Source organism: Embiotoca jacksoni, unplaced genomic scaffold (genome assembly GCF_022577435.1).
Source record: "Embiotoca jacksoni isolate LCO1_2020_lvr unplaced genomic scaffold, fEmbJac1.0.p SCAF_57, whole genome shotgun sequence".
Lineage (NCBI taxonomy): Eukaryota > Metazoa > Chordata > Actinopteri > Embiotocidae > Embiotoca > Embiotoca jacksoni.
Window position 1 is genome coordinate 195,001 of NW_027185411.1, and position 19,008 is coordinate 214,008.

The 19,008-nt window shown below is 45.0% G+C and overlaps 1 protein-coding gene across 12 annotated transcripts in view; it reads right to left on the reverse strand.

The window, feature by feature from the left end:
* kiaa1109 (KIAA1109 ortholog) overlaps positions 1–19,008 on the reverse strand; it is a 74,739-nt gene that overhangs the window by 2,240 nt on the left and 53,491 nt on the right. For 4 of the 12 annotated variants that reach the window (XM_069173002.1, XM_069173006.1, XM_069173008.1 and 1 more), the window contains 23 exons: positions 18,032–18,144; positions 17,627–17,717; positions 17,267–17,326; positions 15,419–15,672; positions 15,019–15,234; positions 14,074–14,254; positions 13,784–13,973; positions 13,284–13,445; positions 13,043–13,182; positions 12,154–12,349; positions 11,508–11,708; positions 10,333–10,509; positions 9,435–9,587; positions 8,867–9,112; positions 8,631–8,784; positions 6,264–6,421; positions 5,589–5,778; positions 4,249–4,466; positions 3,693–3,944; positions 3,380–3,583; positions 1,804–1,998; positions 968–1,102; positions 247–412 (listed from right to left, as the gene is read on the reverse strand). In XM_069173002.1, the coding sequence (XP_069029103.1) occupies positions 247–412; positions 968–1,102; positions 1,804–1,998; positions 3,380–3,583; positions 3,693–3,944; positions 4,249–4,466; positions 5,589–5,778; positions 6,264–6,421; positions 8,631–8,784; positions 8,867–9,112; positions 9,435–9,587; positions 10,333–10,509; positions 11,508–11,708; positions 12,154–12,349; positions 13,043–13,182; positions 13,284–13,445; positions 13,784–13,973; positions 14,074–14,254; positions 15,019–15,234; positions 15,419–15,672; positions 17,267–17,326; positions 17,627–17,717; positions 18,032–18,144 (4,052 nt within the window). The remainder of the gene's footprint in view (positions 1–246; positions 413–967; positions 1,103–1,803; positions 1,999–3,379; positions 3,584–3,692; positions 3,945–4,248; positions 4,467–5,588; positions 5,779–6,263; positions 6,422–8,630; positions 8,785–8,866; positions 9,113–9,434; positions 9,588–10,332; positions 10,510–11,507; positions 11,709–12,153; positions 12,350–13,042; positions 13,183–13,283; positions 13,446–13,783; positions 13,974–14,073; positions 14,255–15,018; positions 15,235–15,418; positions 15,673–17,266; positions 17,327–17,626; positions 17,718–18,031; positions 18,145–19,008) is intronic. The other 8 variants (XM_069173010.1, XM_069173007.1, XM_069173009.1 and 5 more) reach the window with 7 other exon arrangements.

A 19,008-nucleotide genomic window follows, 5' to 3' on the forward strand; every position in this document is an offset into this window, starting at 1 on the left:
TCGACGCCCACTAGGATGGAATGACTCCAAACGAATCTCATTGGAGGGTGTTGAGACCCGTATATTCACGGAGGGACATCGGTTCTCGTTCGCACCGGTGAACCATGTCGGGGAGGACGAAGCTTTTTTTTTTCTGGTGTTTTAAATGCTTTTCTTTCCTTTTCTAGTTTCTGAATTTGACTCTTGTGGAAAAATGTGCGCTCACAATAAAACCCCATCGACGCCCGGAGCGTCGGCTCTGCTGACCTGAGGGTGGGCTCCAGGTGCCAGGTGTTGCACAGGAACTCCCTCCAGTCCACCGTGGTGTAGTTGATGCCGTCGTCCTGCTCCTTGTCCTCCGAGCTGTCGTCGTGCAGCGCCGTCGGGCTCTTCTGGCCCGGCCGGGCCGCAAACATCCGCGGGGCGAACAGCGCTGGAGGACACACATTCAATCAGTTCATCGCCTCGGCAACGCTGCGCTGCCTCCATGTCTCCTCTTCAACATGGCAAACGCATCCTTCAACAACAACACATTAAAGATCGATTCGCATTCAATCGCACACAATCTGCCTGACTTCAATTCATCAGGATGACTCGAGCGCTGATGGAAGTCTTCACACCTCCCCGCTGCAGAATAAACGCTTTTTTAATTTTTTTTTTATTATTATTGTCGTGAAGAAGGCGATGTTGCCGCCATCGAGAGTGCCAATTTGTTCCTGCGCGACAACAATGTGGAAAAGCATTAAAATGCGGTGCGCGTCGGGTCCCTGACCTCCTCGCCGACTGTTAAAACAACACTCAGCTGCTCCGAACGTGTCCGACGGCGTCCTGACGGCCTCGATGGCTCAGAGCCACACGAGTCATCTCCCTCACGGCGCGCTGAGTCACGAGTTTGTGGGCAGTTTAATAACTAAATGTGTGTTTTCCTCACTGACTGACTGGATTAATGAATGAATGAGTGAGTTGGCCGCTACAAAAAGACAAAAACCTTTCTCCTTCTCCTTCAGGTAGGCCGACACCATGTCGTGCAGGAACATGATCAGCTCGGCGTCCATGGTGACGCAGATGTGGTCGGTGAACTCGGTCACGACGCTGCACTCCACTTTGGGTTTACTGTTGGAGTCTGGAAAAGAAAAAGGAAAAAAAAAAAAAGATGTTTTTAATTCATTCATTCTTCTTCCTTGTCAAAACCTGGTGCCTTCGTTACCCACAATGCAACTGCCAGCAGTTCAATCAGAGATTTTTTTGTTATGCTCAAGCAGCAACCATCAGTGACGTCATCGTTGGTTTGTGAACGTTATGAATCCTCCAGTTCAGATTCTGTCCGTCACCATCTTTGATAGCTCGGAGCGGTTTGGAGCAGGAAGTGACCTTATTTGGACGAGCTGGGGGAGGAGCCAGCGGTGGATCTGACCTATCTGATTGGAAACCTGACGATACTACGTCCCGCCCACCGATAGCTGTAACCTGACTGCACCGCAGGCCTGTCAATCAAACAGACACGCCCCCAAAAACAGGTCTTCTTGAATCTTCTTTTCTAATGAATGAGGGATTATTTTCAGATGGACCTCCAGAAAACTAATAAGAAGGAGTGACTTTAGCTAACAACACCGAGATAACTGATGGACACATTTTATTCACTTTGGATTTGATGAGAGAAGTTGAATGGGAGTCTATGGAGCCGGAGGCTTTTTGGAGCCGACCTCTAGTGGCACTCGCTGGTATTGCGGCTGAAGACACTTCTGGATCGGAACCATTTTTCAGACCTGAAGCTACGAACTCTTTTATATCCAGACTGTGATTATGCTACTAGCACTGACGAACCTGTTAGTGAGGGCTCATCTGGATCCTGCATGTGGATGGACTTGAAGTCCAGCTGCATTCTGGGAAGTGCAAAGATGGTCTCGGTCTCGTGGTTGTAGCTGGAGGAGCTGCGGAAGCTGCTCAGCAGACTGGAGCTTTTGGCGGCCGCTCCGCTCTCTTGGTTGTTGGCCTCGACGTTCCTGAGCAAGTTGAGCTCTGAAAGAAGACATCAAACATGAGGGAAGTCTTCTGAGTTTAAGGTCAGGCTCACACTTTTCTGCCTTAATAATGTTATCTGCACCTATTTTACATTTAAGACAACAGGCAGCGGCTGCATGGCTCAGATAAAGTAGATCTTCTGGGAAAAAAAAACAACCTGTCTGTCCTCCGTTAATCTGAGCTCTGGGAAGTTGAGAGAAATTGAAAGTTTGAAGCGATCATTTATTTTTAGTTTCCACTTTATGAGTCTGAAATTAATTCAGTAAAAAAGGTTTTAACGTTCAGTTTGTATTGATAGAAGAGAGGTTTTAGGTTTTTAGAGGCGTTCTCAATTCTTCTTCCATTGTAATCTCAAAAAAGTACCTGAAAACAAAACTCTCATATTCATATCACAACTGTTTTCTGTCCCGGCTCCTAAATGGAGGAATGAGCTCCCCAACGACATCAGGACAGCAGAAACTCTGAACATCTTCCACCACAAACTAAAAACACACCTCTTCAGACTTTAACTTGAACAGCAGAACTTTAGTAGCTTAAAATGACATTTACAGATAGAACTTTGTAGTTTGGCTTTCTTGAAGAAATTGTATTTTCTTGATTCTTGTTGTTCTGGTTTTGTGCCCTCATGGTTGAAATGACCTTATTGTAAGTCGCTTTGGATAAAAGCGTCAGCTAAATGAAATGTAATGTAATGGAATATGTTCTTTACAAGCTTCCAAACTTAAAGTCTCGTTAGTGTGTAAATTCGCTCTTTTTATTCACAGACTGTTTTCCTGCTCAACTGAAACACAAACTATAAACTCTGTGTGTAAAAAAAAAACACTGGGACTGATCCAAGGACTGTGGATTCTGCCCCCCCCACCCCCCGTCTCCTCCATCACAGCAACACACCCATGGACATCTTCCCAAAACTGTTCTCGTGGACAGAGATCATTGCAATCAGGCCGCTATTCAGATTTGGACGATGCTCTGAGTATCGTATGGGAAAAGATTGTGAAATGTGTGACACACAAATAAATTGTTAACGTGCTTGAAGACACATCAAGCACATTTCCAGGTCAATGTTTTGTCTCTTTGATGTTAACCTCTTTATTAATCAATTATTTATTTATTCATCAGCACCTTTCCAACTGGAACTACCAGCTCGACTCTACACACTTTTATTGGTTTTTCATTGGACCAAAGTTGTGATTATTACCTGGTAAATCTTTTGCTATTAAACTAAACGGTGACGTGAAAAGCCCGCAGACTGATCGGGGGACTATTTGCAGTGGAAACAGAAATCCCAAAGCCCCTCCCACTCTGCTCACTCTGGCCAATCAGAACAAACCAACAGTTATCAGACCTCACTTGGTTTTGGTGTTTTGAGTGTGTTTACCTTCGTTCCTCATGGCGGTGACGTAGTTGAACCACTCTTTGACCGTAGCGACTCCATGTGGAGGGTTTTCGTGCCGCCGCCGAGTGATTTTGGTGATGGTGGCCATCGGGCTCTCGAGGGCGCCGCATGGTTTGGTCACCATGGTGTTATGACCCAGATGGAAATCCAGTATTTGCACGATGTAGGTGGAGTAATCTTTGGAGCCTGGGTGCAAAAATAAAAGTATAACTTGACACCTTTTGTCACCTCAATATGTGCTCTGAATGACATCCTTTCTACACTGGAAGTCCCTGAAATGAGCATTTTGCCTCACCGTCCTCCAAGATCCTCTGCGCCTCCGTCCAGAAGGCGATGTTGGGCTCCTCCAGATGGAACAAAGCCCACGACTTGGAGCGGAAGTTGGGCCCGTGGAAGCAGGCCAGCGTCATGTGGTTGCCGTGGAGGCTCATCGAGCCGCCCAGCTGCACGGCGTCCTCGGGCAGAGGCATCTGGAAGAGGGAGATGTGGCAGCCGGCGATTACCTTCAGCACCCCGGGCCAGTGGCGGTGATGGGCCGCGTCCATGTCTGCGTGACAAAGACGGCAGAAGCAGGGAGATTAATTCGACCTGGAACAGGAGGCGCGATGCTGGTGTTTCCAAGAAAGATGTTTTTATCCTCACACAGCCTTCATGCTGCTCGTGCTTTTTGTCTCTGATTATCTCACGTCTGATTACATTCAGCTGCTCGACAACCTCGTCAACACTTTGAAAAAGTGGTGTTCAAATTAAGCTTATTAGAATTACAAATCATTTCTCTTCCTACAGCACATGCTGTGCAGAACTTAAATATTTCCCCCCCAGCGGGACAGAACGAACGAAGGCATGCTCACAAAGCTCCGTGGATCCTTTCTCCGGATTGATGAGGGGGGTTTTGGGGGGCAGGTAGGGGCCGGGGCCCCAGGTGGACAGGGCCCGCTTGCTGGTGTCGAACTGCTGAGTGAAAAACTCCTGCAGCTTCATGCCGATCTTGATGAGGTCCGGTGTGGTGGAGCGTGAAATGATCACCTGGAAAATGTCCCACTTCAGGTCTCCGTGGACGAAGATCTCACTGGAGGGAGGAGGGAGGGAAGAGGAAGGGGAAGGAGAAGGAGGGGGAGGGGGAGAACAGGGAGACGGATGATTGAAAAGAGAGCATGAAGAAATAGCTTGAGGATGGAAGGAAATAGCACCGGCACCAGGTCTAATGTGGTGTAACTTCACTATTCTGGTGCTCATAAACCAGACAAACACGACGTCGTTTTGTTGTGGCAGCTTACAAAACATCCGGAAATGTTACTCTCCTTAAAAAATGTAATACTGGCCTCTTGGAGTGAGAGCACACCTGACGGTTGTACTAGGAAGTGAGGTGAGTCTGAAGCCTTTAACCTGAGCAGATCACCATGGCAACTTGTGCTGCCAACATGAGCAGGTCATGTTCGAGATATGGGATCAAAAGGTACAGAGGTAGCACCTCCTGACCAATCAATCCTCTCTGAAACACGACATCACCAATCGCAGAGGATCCCGTGGAGCTCGGTGGCAGCAGGTAAAAAGATCAAACTAAAACTGTCATGAGAACAAATGAATGTATAATGAATGCATGACATTATAAGTCTTTCAACTCAGACTACACATTCACAAAAAAAGTGTTTTTCATCCTGAAGGCATCGATAATATCATTTCTTTAAAGCAGATACATTCACAAGAAATAATATTTTACAACTACAAAAAAAAATAAAGAGTTTTTGATCTTTTATGAGTCTCCCCTCCAGTGGGATAGTTTATCTTTATGTGTCTCCACTGATTGTAAATCGCTTTTGTGTTTATGTTTTCCAGATACATTTGTGCATTACCATGAAATGAAATGAAATATAGTCGCTGATTTTTTGCCAGCACCTCCTTCGTGCTGCCTTCAGTCTCCATTATGTGTTTAACTTCCTCATAGTTCTTGTAATAACGATTATCTCCGACCGCGTGTTTCCGCTGTGTTGAGCTGCTCAGACGAAGACAGCCTGGTGTGTTGAACCTGCTTCGTAGTTCACTCCTCTGCATTTTAAAATGCTGTTGACGCAGACATTTGGAGTTATCTAATATCTGATAGAAGTTGTTCTACGTGGCCTCGAGAACCAAACTAATTGACCTAAACATGACTCGTGCTGAATAATAACCTTGTGATGACATCATACCACACCTTTTCTCTGATAGGCTGGTGTCGACGGTGCACAGGTTGACCTTCCACTCGTCCTGCAGCTGCAGGTCAGCGTTACTGAACACTCCCATCAGGATGCTGGAGCCCATGTAGTCCACCCGAGCCTCCGTGGAGCCCATGGTGATCTGGATCTTGTGGCTGGGCTGCTGGTTCGGGTGTTCGGAGATGTGGGCTGCAAAACAGACAGGAAGTGGTTAAAACTCTGAGCGACCACCAATACAGCAACGCAAAAGAAAGTCAATGTCATAGCTGTTGTTTTCTCGGCCAAAACTTCAAATGTTTCATTTTCAAAACCATTTTTCTTTACAAAAACTGTGTAAATAAAGAGTGAACAGAGTTTAATCAGAGTTACATGTGAAGTTGCAGCAGTAATGAGTACTCAGCATTTATAAAATCAGTGTACAAATGTGTTTTATCTTCTTAAAAATCTTATCCAACCTATCAAATAAAGGGTCTGTTGACACAGTAAGTGTGAAAAGTGAGAGGAGAAAGTAAAAGTGTTGTTATCGCTGCAGCTCCCAGTGTGATGGAAGAACTCGGCGCTGAACTCTGGCTCGGCTCCACATCCACAGTTTACACTCCGCTCGAACAAGATCTGCTAACGAGTTGCAGAAAAAGACAGCAGACGGCAGAGGAGCTGATGTTGTGTTTACTTACAGACCATCTCCAGGGTGTTCACGTCGATGTTGCCGCCCACCACCCCGCCCTTGGAGTCGAGCTTGGAGCGGCCGAGGCCCACGGACATGCTGATCTCTCGGTCCCGGTTGCTGCCGACGGACAGCCGGCCCTGACTTTTCAGCCCGCTGGTCGTCCAGCTGCGGAGAGGAAAGGTGAGTGCTGCTGAATAATGGAGGAGGGCTCTCTATGGAGCATAAATGACTCACGGCAACACGGGTAGCCGAAAAAGAAAAGAGCTGCCAACCCTCAATGCTAAACCTGTTTCACAGGTTTCAACATACAGCAAGCCTGTCGTTATTTATTATTATTTATGTCATTAGGAGGCTTTTTCCTTCAATTCATGTTCAGACCATCTGTGGATGCAGCTCTCGCTTTACAGCCGAGATTCAACAATGTTTTAATGACGGAAAATGATCCTGCAGCCATAAATGATTTAATAAGAGCTCAAGAGGTCGACTATACTCTGACTCGATGAGGCGGAAGAGCAGGAGGGGGAGGAGGAGGCGGAGGAGGATGGAGGATCAGATGGGAGGAAGATGGAGGATGGAGGATGGAGATGTGTGTGTTTCAGAGTTGGAGGATGGAAGTGGATTGGAGGAGGATGGAGGATAGAGGAGGATGGAGGAGGATGGAGGAGAATGGAGGATGAGGATGGAGGAGGTTGGAGGAGGATGGAGGATAGAGGAGGATGGAGGATGGAGATGTGTGTGTTTCAGAGTTGGAGGATGGAAGTGGATTGGAGGAGGATGGAGGATGGAGGATAGAGGAGGATGGAGGAGGATGGAGGATGGAGGATGGAGGATAGAGGAGGATGGAGGAGGAAGGAGGAGAATGGAGGATGAGGATGGAGGAGGTTGGAGGAGGATGGAGGAGGATGGAAGATGTCCTTTAACTTCATCAGACTGCAGCGGTTTGGTTGTTTCTGTCTGTCAGGATTCAGCAGGATGTTCCTGCAGTTCTTCTGACCGGTGAAATACGTCAGAGAACCGGAGAGTTGGCGGCCGAGGAAGAACCACGAGGAGGAAGAACACCTCAGAGACACGTTGGTACGGAGCGTAGAGGAATATTACTCCCATAAAGGGAAATAAATAAGCAGACACGGTTTAGCTCAGACAATCCATAGCTTCACTTCCTTCACTGCAGTGTTGCGTTTTCAGCCGCTCACTTGAAGTTCCTGTAAGTTTCCAGGTGTCATGAATCCCTGCTGGACTCATTTATCAGAGTTCTTACTTCCAGTTTGAAGACGTTTCTTTAAAGCAACACTCGGAGGATTTTTCTGTTCACGAGTCCCGAGGGTGGAAACTGGAAATGAAACGGATGTTTGTTTACGAGTAAATGTTTGTTAACTGTTGCATCATGCAAGGAAGGATGCTGAATATTTGGGGATAAAAAGTGAAATAAAATAGTAGATAGACTGATTTTGTCTCCATGTTGCTTCGGTTTTAAAGAGCAGTTGTTGGTAATCTTGAAAACCATCAACAAGCATTAAAGTGGGGCAGACGGTAAACCCTCACATATTCTCAGATGAAAGATCTTCAGCTTTCATCCATTTAATTAGTGATTTTTTTTCCCCCTGTTTATTCATATTTTTTTTTTTTAAGATTTTCTTTAAAGTTGTTTATATGTTCTTTTCAATTTATTGTTACTTTTCGTGCTTTTCTTCTTGATTTGTGAAATGGGTCAAATAGTAACAACTGTACTGTGTATAAGTACACATACAAATATAGGAACTCATTTAAAGTAAATAATAAAAAATACAGTGTGAACACCAAGCAGCAACCATCGGTGATGTCATCAACCATCAGTGATGTCATCATTGGTTTGTGAACGTTATGAATCCTCCAGTTCAGATTCTGTCCGTCACCATCTTTGCTAGTTCGGAGCGGTTTGGAGCAGGAAGTGACCATATTTGGACGAGCTGGGGGAGGAGCCAGCTGTGGATCTGACCGATCTGATTGGAAACATGACGATACTACGTCCCGCCCACCGATAGCTGTAACCTGACTGCACCACAGGCCTGTCAATCAAACAGACACGCCCCCAAAAACAGGTCTTCTTGAATCTTCTTTTCTAATGAATGAGGGATTATTTTCAGATGGACCTCCAGAAAACTAATAAGAAGGAGTGACTTTAGCTAACAACACCGAGATAACTGATGGACACATTTTATTCACTTTGGATTTGATGAGAGAAGTTGAATGGGAGTCTATGGAGCCGGAGGCTTTTTGGAGCCGACCTCTAGTGGCACTCGCTGGTATTGCAGTTTGACGCTCTTCTGTATCAGCCTACTTTTTCAGACCCGGAAGCTACAAACACTTTTATATACCGTCTGTGGTGACCACTCACGTGTTGTTTCCCATGACGTTACTCATGTTCATTTGGACGGTGAGCTGTTTCAAGTTGATGGCGAACACCACCAGCGTCTCCCACGGCGCCCCCTGCTGACCTGCTGCCTTCACGTTTTTACTGAAGGACGGCGTGGATGTTTTGGTCACTGAATCTGGACAAAAAAATAATCATCATTAGATTCATTTTTAATTATTTTTTATTTTGTATGAATGCTCAGGAGTTTTTGTACTCACCTCTCCTCGGAGCGGAGGAATCCGACACGCTCCTGGTGCGACCGGGCGCCGGAGACTTGAGGTGTCCCACGCCGCCCGGAGACATGTTGCTGCCGGCCGAGTGCTCGGAGAAGACGTTGGGGGACTGGGGCATGTGCTGCGTCCCCGTGCTGCCGTCCCACGTCCTCCAGTACGCTTTCCGGCTGGACTCCGGGGAGAGATGCTGAGTGACGTTTTCGGCTGAGTCGGGGGTGGCGGGGCCGGAGGCTGCAGAGAGGTAAAGGTTTGGAGTGATAAGTAAAAGGACAGTGGCATAAATGTCAACACAGAGCGACGGGAGGGAACGTTGGCTCAAGGAAGGTCAGGATATTAAAAATGAACACCAGCTACACCCACGCAGGTTAGAGGAGCAATGTTGGCTCGTCTCTGAGAATTATTCATTTATTTCCACCAACTTTTCCTTCTATTTCTTTTGTCCATTTTTTGATACGTACTTCGAAGGCATAAGATTCATGCACCAACAGTGTCTAAGCTTCATAACAGCCTGGTGGTGTGACTATCAGACGACGTGCATCTGCAGCGCGCTCACCTGGCAGGTTGATGGTCTGGTCTCCCAGGAAGAGCCGCCTGGCGATACTCCGGCGGTACCAGGCTCTGGGGAAGGCCAGGATCTCACTCAGTCGCCTCATGTCGTACTTGAAGGAAGCCGAGCCGATGTCGCACACGGCTGAGGAGACAACATCTTATGGGAAACAGTCTTTTAAAAGCTTCTGCAGCGCTCCTTAAAACAAATCTACAAGGTGAAATAAGCACGCACTCATTGTAAGACGATGTACATTTCTGTCTTGAAATCGGTTGCCATGCCGATTAAATTCTGCCCAACACTGATTTTATACCCCCCTAAGATGGTACTGAAAGTATTAAGTTCTGCTGTGCATCACTTTAAGTACCCTGGCTGGAAGTCTGATTACTCTACGAAGGATAAAGGAACTGTTTGATTAAGTGAACGTGAATATTCAACAGGCAGCGGGAGTTTCAAACATCAAACTGTATCATGAAACTTTCTGTCGAAGTGGAACAAACTTTAAATAATAAAAAATGTATTCCTCTGTGGACAACATACAAAAGTAGAGAAAAGATCAATAAAAGTAAATATGAGGACATTTTAGTTCTTACAGAAGCATCAGCGACCTTCTTCCAACAGAGGACCCTAAATGCTTCTGAAGCACTGAAGTTGTTAATAGAGTGCTGCCACCCCAGTTTAGTGTGACATCATCAGCCGATGATGCAACTGACCAATCAGCTGGTAGATATCAGCTTTACACCTCTGACTGCTCCTAATGATGGAAACCAAAACCCAAACTTCTGCCGGTTGATTAAATCCCCTGATGAAGATTCCCAGCTGATTCTTCCAGATGCTGATTGATTATCAGTTTAATCTCTTGTACATCTAACAGAACAGTCTTCCTGTGGGGATGTCAGCGTACCTGAGATGTTGATGAGGGTGGTGTCCATTTTGCCACCTTTAGCAGGGATGAAGCTCTCGATGAAGGTGGGACCTCCGGTGCGCCTGATCCTCGATAAGCTGACCTTCACAAACTCCAGGTTGATGCTCAGGGAGTCTTTTCTTCCCGTCACTGAAGACGGCTCTTCATCTACTGTCCCTGAGGAAACAGGATTATTATGATTCATGATGGTCAATAATATTTTCTAAGTAAAAACAGAATTCAATGATTTACATGATTTGTTAATCATTGCCATTGTGATGGCAGCAACACGTCTCTAAAAAGTTGGGACAGGATCATGTTTACCACTGTTGCATCACCTCTTATGCAGCGTTCATGATGTCCCCCCCAAAAAATCTAAAATTTATATTTGTGAGACCTCAGGACAGTTGTCCACTTCACCTCAGTCCATCTTCAATGATCTCGGTCCAGAGAAGGCGGCGGTGTTTCTGGATCATGTTTCTATCTGGTTTCTTCTTTGTAGAGTTTTAACCTGCATTTGTGGACGCAGCGATGAACTGTGTTCACAGACGATGTTTTTCACAAGTGTTCCTGAGCCCATGCAGTGATTTCCACTACAGTGTGTGTTTTTAATGCAGTGCTGCCTGAGGGCCCGAAGATCACCACCATCCAATATTGGTTTCCAAACTCCCCATCTTCACTGCTGAGACTCTCTGAAATGCTCTTTTTATACTCAATAATGTTAATGATCTGTTGCCAGGCAACCTAATGAGTTGTGAGATGTTCCACCAGGTGTATACATTTTTTTTTTTTTTTAATTCCAGTGTTTTGTTGACTTTGTTCCAACATTTTTGAGACGTGTTGCTACCATCAAATTTAATATGAGCACATATTTTTCCGAAAACAATTTCTCCGTTTCAACGTTGATGTTGTCTTTGCTCTATTTAAAAAATTATTAAATTTAGAAATCATTGCATTCTGTTTTCTTTCACATTTTACACAGCGTCCCAACATTTTGGGAAACGGGGTTGAGAGAGAGGGCAAAAATAAAGCGTGAAGTTCTGGTTATTCTACATTAATTCTACATACAGTTAAACAGAAAGTAATTCTTCAGCAGTAATATGAGATGCATTTATTTTTTTTGAACTGCAGCCCTGTATCATTAGCGCAAGGACAGTACACGAAGCTCTCCGTACCTAACGGCCCCGGGCCCGGAGGCAGACCCGTGACAGCCGACTTCTGCTTTCCGGCGCCGTAGGGGTGGAAGACGTAGAGAGAGAAGTCAGACATGCAGGCGGTGAAGCTGAGGCCTGAGGAGTTACTGGGGGGGCCGGTGAGGTCGGACTGGCTGCTGCTGTGGCGGCTCCTGCCCAGAGGGCTCCCCAGCAACGGAGACGCTGCAGGGAGGGTGGAGGAGGTGAGACGAGCACTCGCATACACTTATAATAACACAAATATGACTCTATCCAATCAAAATGTATCACAAGCATTGACACTATATATATATATATATATATATATTTAGGGCTACGCTAATTAGACCAGTGATGCAAAGTGTGTATTTACTCTAAATGTGACCTGAGATGCATCGAAAGTTCGCCAGCGTGGCAGAACTCCAATCATCGGGCAAAAAGACCGACCGGAGAGGAAAGTAATGAATGCAAGAGAACCAGCCGTGAGCGTCACAAAAACGTACGAGGCCCAGACACGCCATGCGGTGACAGCTAATAGATGTGCTCACAGTGTGCGATAGACTCGAAAAGATTTCCACCGAAGATGTTTTTGTTATTCGCATGTGTCTGCACACATCACAGCAACATTATTCCAAAGTGCTCGGCAGACCTTTGCTGGGAGGCGGTTTGGGGATGTGCTGCCCGGGCGGGGTGGAGGAGGGCGGGTGTGCTCCGTCCGTGAGGTGGGCCCCCGTCGGGGTCTCCAGCTCTCCGCGGTTGGAGGAGAAAACCAGGTCTAAAGAGGGCAGCTTGAGCATGCACTCCACCCTGGACATGGGCAGGCAGCTGAAGCGGATCTGAGACGGCTGGAAACACAAGTGAGCACTCGTTTTTTTTTTTGTTAAATGTAAAGTGAAGACCTAAGTGAATATCTAAACTTGTGACTTTACTCAGTGATAACAACCTGGGACAGAAGATATTAAATAAATATGATGGAAAAAACAGAAACTTTCATAGAAAACATTTCATTCTCTTTGAATAGATTCATATTTAAATGACCTGCAAATATTTCAAAGGGAGAAGAGACGTCCATGTAAGTGTTTCCATGGAGACATACAATGACAGTGTTTTGGGAGATATAAAGGATCTCAGGTCCTCATGGTGCAGCATGGTGTTCTGTTTCTGTGATTTATATGAGGAGGTGGTGTTTAGTGTGTTTGTATGGTATCGCCTTGGTAACAGCCGGCCAATAGAGCTGAGGGCTTCACAATCTTAAGACGTATCTTTTTAACTTAACTTTTTATTTCTATAGTCTTTTTTGCCCTGTTGTCTTAATTTTATCTGTCCTAAAGATGTTTGTATTATTTATTCATTTTCTATTGTAAAGCACCTTGTATTGCAATTTTGCACAAACAAAATATACAAATAAAGTTGACTCAACTTGATTTTCAAAAAAGATCTGGTTATTAATAGCAGGTCAAATATCTGCTACAAAGGACTGTGCATGGGGTCAAATAAATCAAAAGGTGAGCGCAGAATAAAAGTCAGGCAGTCGGTACCTGGACTCTGACGTAGACGACCACGTCCACGGGGAAGGAGGAGTAGGCTGACGTGGAGGAGGAAACCAGGGAGGTGGTGGATTCTTCCAGCGGCTCCACCGTATCGAACTGACCCATGTCCTCCTCCTGGGATGCCACAGCTGGAAACAAGACGTAAAAGACACGAGCGCAGAAACTATGAACGTCTCACACAACATTCCTGTGAGAAGAGGCTCCATGAAGATCAGATGGGATCAGATACCTGCGTAGTTCCTCTCCACCGGAGTGATGGGAATGGTCTCCAGGGCTTTTTCCAGGAAGTCCAGCAGACAGGGGCTGATGACCATCTCCTCTGGCAGCGTCTGCAGCGCCACCCAGGCGTACAGCTTGGCCGTCTTCACGCCGCCGCTGCTTTTACCTTTGGCTGCGGAGACACGTGAAAGTTCAGCCTCGACGTCACGCCTGCAGCCCTTTTCAAAGTTCTGTCTTTCATTTTTTTACTTGAAATCAACTGGATTCACACGAACAGTAGTTTTTTTTTGTTCTTTCTTTGAACTGTCTTTCCTTTAGTGGTTCATTAGTATACATGAGCCCGCCTGATCAAAGATGCCCTTTAGATTCATGCCTTCAAAATAAGGGATGAGATCACATGCATTTGATTGTGCGGCTTCCACATGTGCTGCGGATGTAAATCATCACGAGGCGCTCGATTAACGGACGGTGCGAGGGCATGCAATTAAAAATGGAGGGAATGCTCAGTACCTGATGGGATAGGTGGGGGCGGGGGAGGTAGGAGCGAGTTAGTCTTGCTTTGGGCTGCATTGGGAGGGTTGGGAGGGCCGCTATCGTTCATACCATACAGCTTGGACTCTTTGGAGATGGTGCGGGGAAGGGAGGATCCTCGAGAGGCGTTGGGCGACTCCGTCTTCAGGGTCTTGGAGTTGTAGTGCAACTGCAGAAGATAAAAAAAAGAAAAAAAAGAAAAGAGAATGAATTATTTAAAGCAGAGAAAGATCAAAATAAATAATGTGCATGTTGAGGGAGAGGCCGACCTTCACGTCTACTCCTGGAATGTAGAAGACGGTGGTCTCCATTTCGTTGGATTTGGTCTGCAGAGACGAGGGACATTTCTTGCCGGCGAGGAGGTGGGTGGTGGAGGTGTAGGTGGGCTGAAGCTTCTTCTTCTTGGGGGGAGACTCCTGGTCGAGGCTCCGGAGGCTGCGCTCACAGCTCCTGTAAAAACCCGCACAGGGAGAGAGCGCTGTCACACGAATTACGCCCGATGATGGGCATCGAAATTCAATTCCAACTGGAACCGGATGCAAAGCAGCGAAAACATTTCTGCTGTCAGTATTTGGGCAATTTAAAAAAAAAAAAAGTTATATTTTTTATTGCCTCACATTCGCTATCCTCCACATTTTATCCCACAAACTCCATTTCAGATTAAGATCTTTTTCTATGATATATTGTGGGTCCAGAAGAGAGGCCTGTGTGTGGGAGACAGCTGTCAGTCACACAGACACAGAAACACCCGCCTGCTCTGACTGACAGCGGCGGAGAGAATAAAAGTTAAAACTGTGGTTAATCTTCAGATTTTTTGGGGGTTTTTTTGCATGCAAAGGCTGAAACATGAGCAAATCTGTGGAGACGTCCAGTGAAGGTTCGTCACATACAGGCGCAGAGGTCGTGTGAAACGGTCAGAGCGTCATCTGAAAGCCACAGTTTCAGTTTCAGATCAACCATTCAGTGATGACGGGGCTGAATCAGCACCAACGACAGTATCAATAGAGTATTGAATCAATAAGTATCTGTATTGATAAAATCCTAACAATGCCCATCCCTACTTATGCCTTTTTCTTTTTTCTGAATAAAGAACGTTTCCTGCTGTTCAGGTGGAGCGTTACGTTTTATCTGCTAATGCAGAGATGGATTCGACTCTCAGCGGGTAACGTGAGTCAGACCTGAAACAAAAGTGAGAGAAGAGCGTTTCACTGCACCTCCTGAAGGAGATGTCCTCGTGCTCGGGCTGCTGAGTCGTGGGGTGAAGGACACACTTCCCGCTGTCGATCTCCACGCGGACGTCCAGCTCGAAGTCGATGTTTCTCTCGGTGGCGGGGCCGCTGAAGCTGCGGTTGGCGGCCGTGCCCGGCCAGCGCTCGCTGAACAGCTGACTCACGGCGGAGAAGCCGGAGGACTTCCTGTGAGACGCTTGGCTGGGAAACAAGAACAAAGGAGCCGTTCAGTGAGCGCTGAACGTTGCAAGACTTTATTTATAGCAGGAAATATAAATCATAAAAGAAAGATAAATTGTTCTTCCTTTCATCTAACATTCATCACAGGAATATCTGAGCAGCCCAAAAAAAAAAAGAAAAAGAAAGAAACAATAAGACGACTCACAGAGGTCTCCGGTAGCTCGGCGGTCTCTCGCGTTCGAACTCGTCCTCCTTCTCCGAGTCTTCGGAGGACGAGGAGGACAGGTCGTCGGGCTGGAAGGGAAGCGTTGGTGAGAAGACGCCAGGAGTGCCGGGCGCACTGAAAACTGAGTGCTGGCCCTCGAGAGCGGATGGAGAATGAAGGTGAGGGTGATGATGGAGATGGGATGGCTCGTCGGTGGTGACCGACAACAGGTCCACCTCTGTCTCCTCAGGAAACTTCAGAGAAGGACAAAGAGTCAGACTCACAAAGGGGACGGTTTTAATGTCTGAACGTGCCGATGTCTCAAGCAGGAAGAAGTCGTGACTCTGGAGGAGATAGTGTTCTGTTTATTGGAGCATGTCGAGCAGAAGTCGGCTTTAACGCCAAATCTCAGAGTTCAGACGTCTACTTTGATGACTACGCGTCCAGAGACAGAATACTACGGCCTGCAGCGGTTCGCCGAGGAGGACAGATGAGTTAGAGGAGGAGGACGACAAGACACCTCGACAGGAAGAGAAGGTGAAACGCCCAAGAAATCCGTCAAGTAGAAAAAGCTCAACAACAACAACAACAACAACAACAACAGACCCAGAGGCAGCGACCGACAGGCTTCAGTTGAAGAGTAAACGTTGGACAAAAGCAAACAGCGTCTGAAAGTAGAACAGAGTCGAGACCCGTCTGAACATTTTCTGACCTTATTGGTTATTTGTGGGATGTTTAGTGGAGCGTGGTGTTAGTCTGCCATTAAAGAGTGATTATTGGAGACATTGTGAAGTGAAAAAGATTAATTTCCCCCGAAGGAGGAAGAAACAACAGCAGATAGATTCATCATCCATTCATCTGAATATACCCAGCAAAAAACCTTAATACATCAACTAACTATTCATTTTTTTTTTAAGTTCTGTGTCAAGTTCATGAGTGGATTTTGATCACAAAATATCAAAGATTATTCTATTATTTAAGACATTTTCCCCCAAGAAGTCATATTCTCACCAAAATTTAAAAGATGTCATTTCACAATTTGGTATTTCCGTATATATATATCGAACAAAAAGAGATAAAAGAAGTCAGTTTGTGATGTTTTGAGGTGCTGCCGGGTGGATTTCTTTACCTTTACAAAGAGCCAGACAAGCTGTGTTCTTTTAATTCCAGTGTTTATGCTAAGCTATGCTAAACTAAGCTAACGAGCTGTTGGCTTTGACTTCATATTGAATGAGAAGAAAACACGTGAGCACGTTTCCCAAAATGAAGTTTAAGCTTGTCTAAAAATGAAAAAATACAAATAAAACCAATTTGTTGGATTTATAACAGTTATTTTATCTGCATGAAGTTTTGTGGTGGTGTTGGGAGCGATAAAAGAGCTCCAGTTGCAACAAACAGCAGCCGACAGATGAACCATGCGTTGTTAGAAATCAGTCAACACATTAAGGTTGAAGAAAAAGCGGATGGATTATTTTATTTTTTTGCAGTTTCAAAACAGGATGGAAAAACGCGACTCCGTAATTCATTAAATATTATCACTCTATAAAATATTTTTATTATAAAAGCTAATTCAATTTCTGATGGGATACTACCGGTGTTTTATCAACACAGAAGTAATAAAGAACAATATCTTTATAAATCACACAGTGACAGTAAGTTATTATGCAAATGAAATTAAACATTGATATCAAAGGGTTCCATTTGATCATCCTGTTTTGATTTTGCATTTTTTTGAAAGCGTCTCAGCCCCGTCGAGGTAATCACAGAGATGATAACAGGAAGCAGCAGCAGCGTTTTGTTAAAGTTAGATAGCATCATTTGTTAAATTGAATCTTTCGAACCAGATACCTTGAATACCTCTCCTGGACTGACAGGTGCATGTGCAGAGTCCAGAGCCTGATTATTAATCTTCAATTAAACAGAAGATTTATAAAAAAAAAAAAAAAAAATTAAAAAAAGATCTAATTCAGAATAGAACATAAAAACTTCCCCTCCTCCTGTAGTTATTGTAACATCAGATATTCTAGAGATCAAGTCTACCGATAAAACAGACATAGAAATGGAAGATGAGATGATGATGATGATCAAACTGTCAACAAGAAACTAAAAAAACGACCATTACCTCAAATATTGATTTAAACAAATATAGCTACAACATTTTGCACGCTATGCGTGTTCAGAGGACATGTGAGGGTGAGGTGAGCTTACCGTGTCCTGGATGTTGAAGGTGACCCGCGGGCCCGGAGAGGACGCATCGACCCGGATGTCCGGTAAATCATCCACATCTCCTATTCTGGAGCTAAAGACACAAAATAAACAAATGCCAAAAGATGCACAAATGCTTATAACATGTCAGTGACGCTTTTACAATATGCAGCTTTTTATGGGTCTCAGAAAAAAACGGCATATAATGACTTCTTAAAACATTTATTTATGGGATTTATTTCCCTCAGAGTTGATATTCTTCACTTGCTAAAGGTCTTACAGTGAGTGAACTGTGTAAATATCATTACTTCTTCTACATAATGATGGTGAACACTTCCTCCTCTCCTCTCCTCTCCTCTCCTCGCCACATTCATAATATGATTCGGAGAAAGCGCCCTCGTCGGTTACCTCTGTCTGTCCATCCGCTTCACAGGCGGTCGGCCGGCTGCCGCCGAGATGCTTTTGGAGCGGTTGTAGCTTGGTTTGTAGCCAAGACCCCACTTATCCTTTAGAGAGGCCGCCTGGGAGGAACAAAATGAACGAGGTCCATCAACCTCTGACATCTGTATTATTTAAGGATGCATTATATTTCTTTTTTTTGTCGATATCCGAAATGCTGTTTCCCGCATAATTACAACAAACATCAAGTCCTGTCTGTATTACAATCAACATATTATTATGACTTTCATGATGATCCACCGGCAGACGCAGATATTAAATAAAATGTTTTTCAAATTGGACACTTTCACTGGGCAGAATAAAAAAAACTACTAAACATTTAATTATGTAAAATATGCCATATATGGGGAGTTGACATGGTCCTAAAATAATATCAGATATCTCGAGTATTTTTGTGACACCGATATTTTTGACTATATAACAAAATGCTGAAAAATATTATACAATTATGTCATTTTGAGACAATTAAAACAAAATAAGTGTTATTGTAACTTCAAATATTCACTAAAAACTAAACAAAAATGACCTCTCAGCTCTGTAGTTTGTAAATAACAGTCAGATTCAGATTGTGTAAACAAACACTGAGGGAGGATTTGGAGGTGCAGCAGTGCAGGAGAGCTGCTGGTCGGAGGTGTCTACGACCGCTACGATCAGCAGCGGAGCTTTAATTACTTCCTCGCCGTTGTTGGCAGATTGAACGATGTTCAGGTCCGATTCTATGAAGTTTAAGGTCGACGTCTCTGCATTCATAAATTTGTTTTTGGGGCTTTTATTGCACTTTTATTTCATAACGAGTCGAGTCGTTCTGCTGAGCCTCTGCTTTGCTCTGTGGGGAGCTGTGTGTGTGTGTGTGTGTGTGTGTGTGTGTGTGTGTGTGTGTGTGTGTGTGTGTGTGTGTGTGTGTGTGTGTGTGTGTGTGTGTGTGT